The following is a 12,900-nucleotide window of genomic DNA, read 5'->3' as shown; positions in this document are numbered from 1 at the left end:
AAAAGGCCAAAACAACTGGAACTGACACTTGACGCCAGGTTGTATCTGATTTTAGCCCCTGTTTCTCCCAGTCCTGGGGATTGCTGCTCATTTAATTAATACTAATCCACTGAATGCCCAACGTCAGAACTTTGTTGCTGCGTGTTTATGAATGTTGAAACCATTCCTTCAGTCTGGTCTACAGCTCACCTCTTACCTCCCTCCATATTGAACTGTTCCTGTTTTCAGCTACGTGGCAAACTGATAGCCACCAAATCCCAAAATACTTGTGAAGTCCTTGAACAGCTTGGTGCCTCAATGACCGAAAGCTGCTGGTACCCCACACCACATGCCAAGCTTTGGGGGTGCAGCCAGCTGGTGGGAAATGTGTGTCCTCGTACAGCCAAGCTGCTGGATGCCTGCACGGAGCCATCCTACCTGGTATGACGTTTCTGTTCTCTGTTGCTCACGCTCTGTTCGCTCCTGTTTTTCTATACCGTCCTGCTTACTCATTTTGTGGGAATGTATACATTTCATAGTCATATACCTTTCCCTAATGATCAGAGTATTTTGCAAGCAGCTACACCTAATTGTAAATACGGATTTGTATCCAGCAGGAGCTTCTATAGAGAAGGCTCCCATTACTGGCACAGTCTAAAGAGAGCCCTCTTCCCCCAGTAGCTCACGTCATTTGAAATGTCGGCAAGTGGAGTCTTTGCCCTGTACCTGCAGTGCTAGCCATGTGTGGGGCTGCCTTCGGCTTTTGGGACCTAACAGGAAGGGTGGGAGAGCAGACGCATGTTGATTTTTAAACCTTTAAATGCTAACTGCCAGTTTGGCTTCTTAAATTACTCCATCTCAGTCACCAGAGGCAGAAAGGTGGTTCCTTGTGTGATCAGGTAGATACAGGCTTGCTCAAGTACAGGCTGGTATGCCCTCTAGTGTATTATTTATTCTTAAAAAGCAGCAAGCTTCGGAGAGCCCAGCTTCTTCCCAGTCTTCCGGGAGCCTGTTCCAGGACCTACCAGGCGCACTCTTAGGCTCACAATGCAGTAGAATAAGCAACTGTGTTTCATTAATTAATTTACTCCCAACTTTGCCTGGCTGGGTGTGCTGTGAATAGCTGTAGTGTCTGTCGCCTTTATCTGAAACTACCCAAATAATTTTGCTTTTTTTTTCTTTTCTTTGAAACCCCTATTACTTCTTTCTACTGGTGCCGCTCAAAATAAGAACTGCTTTCTCCCCAAGAAAAGCAGAGTGCCTCAGAAAACAATGATTCACAAAGAGAGCCTTGTCCTCACTTCAGGATTTGTTTCTAGCTCCATCCCCTTATCTTTGTAAGTAGTATAAAACAGTAGTGAAGGAAGATTAAAACCAAGGAAGAAAGTCTTGGCAAGTGCACAGAGAAGCCAGCTTAGGGAGATGAGTCAGAAGAGGAACAAGACGATGGAGATCTCACAACAGCAACTCGGCGCAACTGCCTTCCAGCCCCATGGTGTGGGGAGACAGCCAGGACCCAGCAACTGCTCATAGCCCGATGCTGAAACTATACATTCCTGCAGGTCGCTCCCAGCGGCTGTGCTGAGTCACCTCTCTGGAAGCAGTGGCAGCAGCTTCATGCTTTAGTGGTTCCTTTCCCAACCCTTGGGTCGGGGTCACAGCTGAAGGTGGTTGTTCCTGTGCCTTCATGAAGACATGCCCAAAGGATGGCTGGCTCTGCGCGGGGTGCAGAGTACTCATGTGCCAACGCAGCTGGCCTTGCTTTGAGCTTACTGCTCCTCGGCTGCCAGCTGTGCTCTTACACCACTGGGGTGGTCTGCAACAGGCCTGGAGCTGAAGCAGCAGCAGACTCGAAGCCAGAGCTGGCTGGGAGAGGCAGGAGGAATGAAATGTGCACGCTCTCCCCAGCTCGCTGCAAGCCCACGGCCTGCACTGCCTGGCTTGCATGAGCTGAAAGTACACCTGTGTCTCTGCCTTGCCAAAAGCGGTTTCAGGCAAGTGTGTGCAGGCCAGGGCTGAGCCTCCAGTGCAGTGTTCTGCAGTCTGGCTGCCTCCTGCAGCAACCAGCACAGCTCTGCTACGGCAGCTCCTGGAGGGGACAGTGGCACAGTCCTGCCTCGGTGAACGTGGGGCAGGTGCACAGTGCTGCAGGCACATGCAGGGGGAGGTACTGTAGCAAGCTCACTGCCTTTCTCGTACTATGTACCCTAGGACCTAGATATCTGCTGCCTGGAAAGATCTGAGCTGATCTCCAGTGACGGAACCCATGCTGGAGCCCAGCAGACCCCAGGACAAAGCTACCAGGACAGCAGGCCATGTCAGTGGCTGACAAGCCGGGAAGAGGCGACTTCCCACGCACCTGCAGCCAGCCTAGTGCTGAGGCTGGAGCTGCCACCCTTCCACCTCCGAAGCAGAGTGCCATCCACATCCCCATGCAGGCAGAGTGTGCAGGAGCAGGTCTCCTCTCTTGTCCTTTTAGCTGGTAAATCGTTTGGAGAAAGGACTGCAGCTGGGTCTGTCTGCACAGCATTTAGCATAAGAAAGTCCCACTCCTTGTTATTGTGCCGGGTCCTTCTCAACCCAGCAGCTTGATAGCCTGTCTTCCTTCCCAACTCCACGGAGTTGTGTAGCTGGAAAACCCTCATATTTCCCAGCTCCTTTATTTCTGCCTCTACCAACAGTTAAGCTCCACAAAATGTCTTGGGCATTTTGTAACAAAACTTGCCCAACCAGTGTTTGAAGCATTTAACTGACCCATTTACTTTTTTTTTTTTTTTTTTTTTCAAAATAAAATCAGCCCTCAGCTTGGGGCAATGTACAATTACAGTTTTCACCCTGACAGGTTAGCAATGCATGCGGTGGTGCTACCTGCATGAGAGAACAGCCGGGAAGCTGACAGACAGAGTTGTGTGACAATGACCCCCTCGACGTAACATTAAAAGCAGTCCAAATGCATGTTACAGTGGACTCAGGAGAAGCCTGGATTTCCAGTTGTATGGTTTAAAGTCACCTGGACACGACGTGGTAGGGTACAGCTCTTAGCATCAGCGAAGTGTGCCTGGGCCTGGACAGAAACCTGCTGCCCACCACCACCGCTGTTCTCTGCGTGACAGCGGTCACACTCCGCACCATCACTCATAGTAGACAAAGGCAAAATCCCAAAATCCTGTTCTGTTGGGATGCTTGTTCAGGCGTGCCAAGCTACGATGATTGATGTATTTCACAAACTGCACTGTTTCTTTGTCTCTGTAAACCAAGGCCAAGCAGTTGTCCTCTGGATTCACCGTCAACAGCTACAAGACATGAAAGTAAGGGAGGAAATTAATTTCACAAAAATGGCTTTGATATCATTGAGGAAGAAATAAACGAGTTTCAAAGGCTAGTCAGAACAAAGGTCTAGTGTTAGAAAATGAACTAGGTCTCTATTTTAATTTCCCTACCCCCTCAATCTAAAGCATTTATTACACAGTAAGGGATTCTGGACTTCCTCACTGTCACTAGTACCAATGCTGAATGCGACCCTAGTAAACAGCACTTCCCAGGAAAAGCAGCATCTCTGCTACAGCCTCGTGCCCCTTGGAGGCTTGCAGAATGCCACCAGGTGCAGGTGGTGTCAGGCCTGAGCCTCAAGCTTTACGATGAACACTAGCCTCTCGAAGCTAGAGCCATGCCCACGAGCGGCAGGTCAGGCAGAAGAGCTCCAGTATGGGACTGAGCACCCTCAGGATTATGTTAGCATTATGATAAAGTGTAATTATGTCTCTCCACCCCGAACAGCTTTATCCAAGTTGCAGCTAGCACCTGAGGTCCTTACCTCTTCATCTTCACCTTTAGCTATGTAGGAAGTAAAGCCACCATATTCCGGATCCCAGTCTTAAAACAGAAAGAAAGATTCTTTGAAAGTCCAGCACTGTCCAGACTCCATACAGCCTTCCTGGAGATGCTGTTTTTCCACCCTGCTCCCCAAAGTTACTGGATACAGGACGATTCCCACTTTACCTCCTGCAGTCTATTTTTTTTTTTTCTCCTGTTCAGAAACAACTTGAAGCAAATATACTGGATTTGCCTTTTACCACCAACGGCCCACTGAAGGTTGCCTGGCGCTCTGCTCCTGACATGTAGAACAGCTTTGCCTTAGCAGGTACGCAGAAGGATTTCAGTACGATCACTGGCACGTGCCAGGTGGTTTCAGCTGTGCATTCTGGGCTTAGCTGGTCCAAAATGCTTATGTTTACATCTTTGTTTTCAGCACTATCTAGCAATCAACCTAAAATGCCCAGCCAGGCCTGAAGTAACTTTTGAAAACCCCAGGCTTTGTGAATTGGAGGCATGGTACTAACTTTGATGAGCAAAGGGGTGGAAGGGAATGCTGTCGGTGGGTATTCTGGCCACCCAACCCTCCACCCTGCTCAGAGCCTGCCAGGCAGATACAGCCTTCCCTCTGCCCAAGCGCCACCTCCTGGCTCCAGCAGCAGAGGCCAAGCTGATCCCAAGGCTGCAATCCCAAACCTTTGGGTAAGGACTACCGAAACCAGGGTTTAAGCAGAAGCGAGAACTAGGATTAAGTCTACAGAGCCCTTCTATGTAGGAAAAAGCAGGGAAATTTTGGCTATTGTAGCACTGCTGAGAATTCAGAAGTGCCTCCTTCAGGTGACCCTCATCAGCAGGGTCCCGACATCTCTCTTGTCCGCTTACCCTCACAGCCACAGAAGAAGAGCAGGTCAAGAGCAAATTCGGTTGCTTGGGTGTCATGGACTAGAGTATAGTGCCCATGGGTCCAGCGCCTCAGCAGCCCCGCACACACAGGCGTACCTGAGCCTAGGAGAGGGAGCAGACAAGCCAGGGAAGCGATGAAGTTGTATAATAACTACTGCCTGCTGAGCTCAAGGTGTGCAGGGGGACAAGGCCCTGCACTGCACACCGCTGTGGAACTGTCTTTCCCGGCCCCAGCAAACTGTAAAGGGAAAAAAAAACCCAAACCCACAGATCTCACGTTAACTTATTTTCTAGAGATGGCTCTAAGTTAGGCACTTCAAATAATGTGGAGGAGTGGGGCCAAGATTTGCTCTTTGACAGGTCCAGGTTACAATGTGCTTTGTTTTAACCACTTCTTCCTTTTCTATTTTGTCCCCTCCCAGATTTACAATGGAGTTCCGAACCCCAGGAACCAGCAACCTATCTGCTCTGCAAGTACGCTGGAACTACCAGAAGCTTCAGTGAAGGATATGGCTCTGAGCTCGCTGTGGGTGCCACCCCAGGAGGTGTGCCACAGGCTGGGGAAGTCTTTTTCTCATGGGTCTGTCTCAGTTTTCCATCCATGGAGCCCTGAACTATGCCCTCCTCATATGTGAATTTAAAATCACACACCAGAAATGTGGCAGATGGAAGAGGCAAAATGACTAGCCGTGGAAACCAGAAAAACAAAGCCTTTGTACCAGGTACATGTTCTGCTGGGATTTTCAGTAGGACTTTATTACCTCTTATTCCAGTGTCCACTAACTTGCCTGATACAGTGCAAGATGAGCATTTTCAAAAATTCTACCCTTAAACTTCAAAGCCACTGTTGAAAATAAACAGCACCAATCCACAAATCCAAAATTAATCTAGTCTTTGCTAGGAACAACACCTCATTGCTGACAACTGAATTCAGGCTGGCAGCATCTTCTGAAAGGTTAAATCCTAATTTTAGATATCAGATTTCTAATTCTGAAATTGTTTTCTGGTCCATTCACTTTTTTCCTTTTGATTTGGTATCTCATACAAGAATCTACTTTATATGAAACAAGAATATGTGGACATAGAAACGATGGAACTATTGGCAAGATTACTGGGCAATTAATTAACACCTCCCCTCATGCCTTAACTCCTACAGAAGTCTCACCATTATGACTTAGGCCTGTTCAAAATGGTATTTTCAAGTTAGTCATTAATTTAGTCCAAAGGCTTTTGCGATGGTCACTTATTTTAGCTACCCGATCTGACATGCTTCAAGTCCTGTATCTGTCCCGTGCTTGCTGCGGTACAAGGTGAAATGCTAGTTCCGCGAAAATCATGGGGAATTCTGCTGCTGACACCCTTCATGCCAGGATTCTGCTCAAGTTCTGTCACACTGCTGCTGCTCTACTTACTGTTCTGCACCTTGCTGTCTTGTGCTTCAGGGATGTTGTCAGGCTGGTCTGGCCCATGGGGACTGCTATCAGTGCGCTCTTCAGTCTCTTCCTGCTGTAGTTTGGGACTACCGTGCCCAGCGGCGTCTGCTGCTCTTCCTTCCCCAGCATCTTCATCCTCATCAGTGGGAGCCAGGAAATGCAGCTTTAGGCCAGTGAAGTTGGAAAGCAGTAAGAACAAGGCCTCAGAGCGTAAGAACTGCAGGAATTTCCTCAGGACGTCAGGGAGGCTGTCTTCCCCTGCTGTCTCATAGCATCTGAAAGACAGCAGATGTATCAGCAGATGTGCTTCCTGCTGGAGAACCAACAGGGACCACGTCCACGGGGGCAGTGTCAGCCAGTGCAGGCAGTTCCTGCCTGGCCAGATCAATAGGCGCAGGGCACTGTCCTTCCCCACCTTTTATTGGCAGGCCCCCGACTAATCCACTGGATGTCTTTGTTCTCCAAAGCTTCACACAGTAGTTGGTATTTCTCTTTCTAGGAGAGAAAGGCAGCGCAGAAACATTAACATTTAGCTCCCAGGTGTCCCTCGGTGCGCTAGAAGCAGCCATTGTTTACTCTCAGATATGGCACACTTCACTTTTTCTCTAATTTTGTCTGAGGCTCCCAGGGACTGCTGAACTGAGAGGCAGAGCCTGCCTGGGCATCGTGTCTTTTCAGTGGCAGTGACCAAGAGGTTATCAAATGCTACTGGATTGCCTGCTGGATGAGAATGCAATTTCACTGAGATAGGGATGCCAGTAAACCAGAGGTCAATCAGCCTTGAGAAGCAAAGCCTTTCAAGTAAGACAGAAGCATTTAAGTCATCTGTTTTGCACATGGGTTGAGTTCCCCGAGTGCTAGGCTGTGAGATCTGAGGGACAAGAAAGGACACCGATCACCACAAGGCTAGGAAGCAGGAAGGATGACATGGGTTTCCATCCTCTGCTTTGCTTCTTGCAGGAAACAAGAACATTGAAGCAAAGCATATGATTTTTTTATGAGTCCTTGTGCAACAGCGTACAGACAGCCACAGGGGATCCATCCACAGAATCCCAGAATGGCTGACATTGGAAGTGGCCTCTGGAGGTCACCTGCTCCATTCCCTGTTAGTGACACTAGAGAGTGTTTTAGCTGACAGCCGTAGAAGCAAGCCCCTTCCCAGCCTGCACGACACATCAGCAGACCGCATCGGATTGAACCACTGGGCTCACCTTCAGAAAATCTTTCAGGAGAATTTCTGATCGCTCCTCAAATTCCTCCTGGATTTGAGCTTGGGAGTCCATGTCCAAATAAACTAGATTGATCCACTCATACAAGATTTCATGCTGGAAGGGAAATGGAGTTGAAGCTGAATTTGCAAAAGTAAGGATTCCCAGTTCCCCCTTACCCAGCTGGCTACACACACACACTCCATTCCTTAATTTATTTCATGGCAGCACAAGTATTTGCTGCATTCTCTGCACTATTGTAGGTATGCAAAACGTACAGTCAAAAAAGATACAGAAGAAAGAAACCAGCTACAAATTTAGGGGGGGCGGAGGGGAAGAGGGACAGGATACGTTAAAGATTAAAGCATCCTCAAGCATCAGCGCATCCTGTAATGGGTATTCCAGGGACATGAAAGAAACAGAAGTACAGATAAGCAGATGTAGGTTGTTACGCACATCATAGGGGATGTGTGGGCTCCTGGGCAAGGCAGCTTCAACGTGGCGTGCAGGTCTGACTATCGATGGGCCGTGAAACCAGCCGCTCACTGACAAGCGGCACTTCTCCTCGGACAGAATTTCTGACACCTGGAACAACATCGACCAGCATGTCATGGTTCAGAATCAAAACATTTAAGGGCCAGCTGTAACAGGCACCGTGTAGAGCCATCACAGGAGAAGGACCTGGCTCCAGAGAGCCTGCTGCATACACAGAAAAGTCAGACAAGGGCCAGACCAGGCTGGATTATTCTTGGCTCGCAGAGAGAGGGCTAAAGCAAACTTTGTAGGTTTCCAGAATCCCAGCCCAAGCTTGTACTCCAAGCTCCCAGCAGAATCCATTCCCTCCCTCTGAGAGCTTTGAGTCATTGTTACTAAAAGTAATTGTACTTTATTTTTCTACCATTTATGCTGTTGAAGACTCAGCTATCATAGGCTGCAAAAATTAGCTGTCACAGCTTAATCTGGCAACTCAGAAAACGCTGAGCATTTGTAGGCCACAGCAGACTATACTGGTCTACATTTGTGTCTTTAACTTTTTTAAAAGTGCTGTAACATCATCATGAAGGGCATTTGCCTGATACGTTTGGCTTTTCCTCTACCTCTCTAGACTAAGAGCAGCCCCTCTGTCCTGGCATTTAACCTGGCCTGTGGAAACCCTGGGTTTTTGCACAGTGATGGCCACTGTTAAATCTTGATTTCATCAAATTGTGCAGAGGTAAACTGGGCTAAATTGAATAATTTTACACTTCAGGGTGCTGTACTGCAACAGTAGTGCAAAGAGAGTGCTAGCCCCTTATAACTGGTTGCAAGCTGCAAATTGTAGTTTTTCAATAGCATATAAAGACTTTACACTGTGGTTTTTTTGTTTTGTTTTTTTTTTTAAGAACAGTCTGATGGAACAGGAGGAAGATACATAGACCACTCTAAAAAGGTTTAGGCTTTTACCGATTGTTACAGAGCTGTAGTGGCCCTTTAGAGAAGTTCTAGGTTATCTGGAATGTCTACCAAATCCTGAATCATTTAGGAAATGGAAACCGGAGGAATGCCTGGTGTTAGAAGCTCATGGACCTGCTCTGCTCAGCAAACACTCACAGCTTTGTTTGCTATCTGCAGAAGAAATGTACACCACGAAAGCCAAAACCTGAAGATTTGTTAGGAAGTACTGACTAAATGCTCTCTGCCCAATGTCTGAGAGGGATTTAAGGCTGGCATGTGCTGTGAAGGTTTCGTATCAGTCTGACCCTTAGATCCTGTAACAGTAATTTCACAGGCTCTATGTTTTCCCGATGAAAGGGTCAAAGAAATGATTCAGTGGCTCAGCAAATAACTCTGGGCACAACCAGTGAGGTCCAGATCTGGGAGGCTTTGATTCACAAGCATTATGCTTAACTGGGAGTGTTATTTAAAAAATAAATTTATTCTTTAAGCTGAGTTTATTGCCTGTGTTACCAGCATCAGAGACAGTACGCAGGACTCTGATTAGTGCTAATGTGTTGGATTAAATTTAGGTCAGTAGGAGCCAGTCACACGGTTACATGGAACATGGATTTTTGTAACAAGATTAAATCACTACCTGAAAACAATTAGGGCAGTGACCAGGTAGATGCTTCTATTAATTAACTGATTAAATGATACAAAAATAAACCCCTAAGCAGTCTAGGTGAGGACATGCCCAGCCTACATCACCGATCATCAGCTTCCTCTCCAACTTTCTGCTCTTTGGCCCCGTTTGTTACAGTCTGTGGTATCTCAAGTACACAGGAGTTTCAGATTTCACTCAAGTGTTCATATTGTGCAGTCCCATGGATTATTCATCCTGTTCCCAGGCATCTTCCTGGTAAGTGCCAAAAAGTGCTACTTAACCATATCAGCATTTCTACTGCAGGGTACAGCACTACAGCTGTGTTACTGAGGGGGCAAAGCCGTATCCGCAGAGTACCCTGCGGGCAAGGTGACGTGCTGAGGAGCTCTACTGGAGCAAAGTCACAGCCTCCATGTGAAAAACGTGAGCTAGTTTAAAACAAGCAAACAAACGAGAAGTCTGACTTGAAACCATAGCCAAATCCACAGCAGTGGCTTGCCAGGACACCAACACAAAACGGAAGTTTTTCTTCCCCCAGGATGAAGATAGACTGACAGTCTAAAGTTGGCTTTGTTAGTTCTTGTCCTCCTTAAAGTCATTGAAGCCCTGACTGTAACATACAGCACTCAGCATGAGTATTCACTCTACCCACAGTTCTGCTCTCTTTCCCTTCTTCCTCCTCAACAGGTTTATAATAACACAGAGAGTGAAAAACCACAACAATGAGAATCAAAAAATGAAAACAGCGCGCTCCTTGCCTGGTGGAAAGAGACTGGAGACACTTCAAAGAAAACCAGCGTGTTCCACGAAGGCACTAATGACTTGACGATCTGCTGTGGCTGAAAGTGTTCTGAAGAGGAAGAAAACATACTCTCATTAATATATGAACTGGAACTCCCTAGAAACTGTTATTTCTCATGACATGGCGACTGGCAAGACATCTGGGTATAATGGATGGCATTCAGAACAAGGGCTGGGTGAGAAAACAGAGGACTTCTGTCACTGGAAAGGGAAGTTATTTCCATCAGTTTAGAGTTTCAAGCACAGTTACTGGCATCAGTTCCATCCTGCTGCCATTCTTGGGCCTTGCAAAAAAATGGTCAAAAAGGACGTTCCTTTTTCTGCTGTCACCCAATAGCACTGTCTGCAAAGCCTGCTACTGTCCATCTCTATGGTGCAAGTTTTACCAATACATTAGCTTCTCTGGACAAAAAAGAAACTCTTTATCTCCCTTCTGCTGTTTGAGGAGAGAGCTGCTGCAAGGGGCTCATAAGCTTCACCATTTTCAGCCACCTGAGGCTGAGCTCAGTGCTCTTACCGTCTGCACTATAGAGGTCCAGTGTTCCCCCATCGCTTTTCTCCCAGGGTGGCACGAGGTACAGGATGAAAGCAATTCTCCGACCTTCCAGCTCATCATCATGGCACAGCAAGACATCTGCAATTACAGACGTTTTGCTGCAGCAGCATCTTTCCAGTACACGCATGATTCATTGTAGTCACTGCTTCCCTGCTTTGTCCCCGCAAGGATACAACAAGAAAAAACACGCCCTTTCCAAGAACTGCATTTTCACTCGTCAGCATCACCAGCACAAAATTTGCAAGATTAACTTCTGTGGGATTGGACTGCACTGCAGTTGGCAGATTAGCCCGCTCTGAAGGTACAGGCAGTTATAACTCATCATCCACCCCGCCTCGGCTGCCTCTGGGAACAGCGGACAGAGATTTGTGACTTCAAGAATGATTCATGCCCTGACTCCTAAATACAGAGCTGCCCTTTGAGTAGGTTCGTTGCTGGAATAGAGGGGAGGGGGAGCCCTGGGAACAGAAAAGCTGGACCAACAATTGGTTGTGTCAAAGACTTCCAAAAAGTAGAGCTGACAGCAGCAAAATTTTTCCTCTTCTCACAGTGATTTTTCATGACTAGAAGCATAGGCGCAGTTGTAAGCTGGACTCAGTAACGTGATGTTCTAACATCAGGCTTCACAAACTCAACTGTAGCATTTGGAAGCTGAACACGGCACCCTTTTGCACAGAAGCAGGCACGCAAACAGGGGCTGAGCACCTCTGAAAAGGTGGGGGCTTGCAACAGCACTGGGCCCAGTTACAGCCATCAGCAACAGAATTACAGCAACAGTTTTTCCATAATTTGTACTTCATTTACCGAGACTTTGATTTGCTGCTGAGAGCCTCCAGGACCCTGTAGAACTGGAAAGGGGCTGGGGTGGCTTATGTAACTAGGTATTCTGTAGGCATTTTATTTCCTATACACGCACAGATGCTTTAGGGAAAAGACTGCTATTAGACTGACCGGTATATTCATATTTAGCACAGGAGATGTCAATAGTTGGCTCCAGCTCTATCTGGGTCACAGCAGAAAGCCACGCACGGAATTCTTCACACAGAGCATGCCTGTGAAGACAAGTATAAGGTGTGTTATAAAACCTATCGCTATGGCCTAAACTAATTGATTACGTGCCTTCCAACCGTATTAACAGTGGAAGGTGCAGCTGCAGCCAGTGACTGTATTCCTACAGAACCACGCAGGAGCTGGCCAGGACGAAGCCCTGTGCACACAGTGTCGCTGACAATCGCCAGCAGCAGGGAAGTGGGATGCGCTGGGAGGGCACACACAGGCCGGCTGGCAGGAGCCGCGGCCACACGAGCTGACCGGGTGCCACGGCGAGGGCTTCGCTCCTCAGGGCCGGCTCCTGCCCCACCCCGCGGCACCGGCCCACCCCGCAGCCCTCGCCCTCCCAGGGAAGCCCCCCGGCGCTCTCCCCCTCCTCGAGCCGGCGCTTTACCTCAGCGCGGCGACGTGGGGCTCCGGCCTGCCCCCCAGCTCCTCGGACTGCGGCGGCCCATGCAAGAGAAGAAGGGACACGGGTTAGGGCGGCGGGGCCCGGCGCGGCGCGGCTCAGCCCGGCCCGGGGCCCACCTGCCGTAGCGAGAGGAGGTCGTTGCGCCGCCTGCGGAAGCCGAGGCCCAGCAGCTCATCGCGCAGCGCCTCCGCGAAAGCCGGGCCCGCCAGGAAGCCGGGGATGACGCCGTGCCGGAACGGTGCCGGCTCCACCACCACCGCCGTCTCTGCAAGGGAAGCGCCGCCGGTGAGGGGAGCGAAGGACCCGCCGCCACACGGGCCAGGCCCGGGGGTGAGGCCCGCTGGGCCGTACCGTGCCGCAACGGCTCCCCGCAGCCCCAGGCCGCCGCTGCCCGCTCCCGCAGCGCCGCGTCCCTCAGGGCAGCGCAGAGCTCGGCGCGCGCCTCCCGCTTCCCGCGCTTCTTCCCCGGTGGCAGTGCCGCCGCCCCGCGCCGCTTAGCGCCCATGGCACAGCCCCTGGCCGACTACAGCCCCCAGCAACCCCCGCGCTGCCCGTCGGGCCAATCGGATCGCGCGGGGGCGGAGCCGCGCCGCGCTGACCAATGAAGGTGAGGGAAGAGGGCGGGGTGCGGCTGCTGCGGGCCTGTGAGAGGCCCGCCTCTCTGG

The 12,900-nt window shown here is 49.4% G+C and overlaps 2 protein-coding genes across 3 annotated transcripts in view; one reads left to right on the top strand and one right to left on the bottom strand.

The window, feature by feature from the left end:
- Positions 1–5,570, top strand: part of BBS2 (Bardet-Biedl syndrome 2) — a 28,379-nt gene extending 22,809 nt beyond the window's left edge. The window contains exons 18-21 of one of the 2 annotated variants that reach the window (XM_037409583.1): positions 229–420; positions 4,015–4,120; positions 4,229–4,494; positions 5,118–5,570. The gene's annotated coding sequence lies outside the window, so the exon portion shown is untranslated. The remainder of the gene's footprint in view (positions 1–228; positions 421–4,014; positions 4,121–4,228; positions 4,495–5,117) is intronic. The other variant, XM_037409584.1, reaches the window with a different exon arrangement.
- Positions 2,621–12,791, bottom strand: OGFOD1 (2-oxoglutarate and iron dependent oxygenase domain containing 1). Its single transcript, XM_037409586.1, has 13 exons — positions 12,587–12,791; positions 12,352–12,500; positions 12,218–12,264; positions 11,725–11,825; positions 10,735–10,851; positions 10,175–10,266; positions 7,793–7,921; positions 7,340–7,453; positions 6,544–6,623; positions 6,108–6,403; positions 4,675–4,797; positions 3,794–3,852; positions 2,621–3,272 (listed from the first exon to the last, which is right to left on the bottom strand). Exons 1-13 carry the CDS (start codon positions 12,738–12,740, stop codon positions 3,111–3,113), a joined length of 1,623 nt encoding a protein of 540 aa, XP_037265483.1. The 5' UTR covers positions 12,741–12,791; the 3' UTR covers positions 2,621–3,110.
- Positions 12,792–12,900: the final 109 nt, after the last annotated feature.

The sequence above is a fragment of the Falco rusticolus genome, chromosome 15, assembly GCF_015220075.1.
Source record: "Falco rusticolus isolate bFalRus1 chromosome 15, bFalRus1.pri, whole genome shotgun sequence".
Lineage (NCBI taxonomy): Eukaryota > Metazoa > Chordata > Aves > Falconiformes > Falconidae > Falco > Falco rusticolus.
The sequence above is the reverse complement of the archived record's forward strand: the minus strand, read 5'-3'. Positions and strand labels throughout refer to the sequence as shown.

Coding starts and splice junctions, on each gene's coding strand:
- OGFOD1 (XM_037409586.1), bottom strand. CDS start 12,740: ATGGGCGCTAAGCGGCGCGGGGCGGCGGCACTGCCACCGGGGAAGAAG. Junction 3,853..4,674: donor CTTCTTCTGTGGCTGTGAGG/GTAAGCGGACAA, acceptor TTCTGTTTTAAG/ACTGGGATCCGGAATATGGT. Junction 3,273..3,793: donor CTAAAGGTGAAGATGAAGAG/GTAAGGACCTCA, acceptor CATGTCTTGTAG/CTGTTGACGGTGAATCCAGA.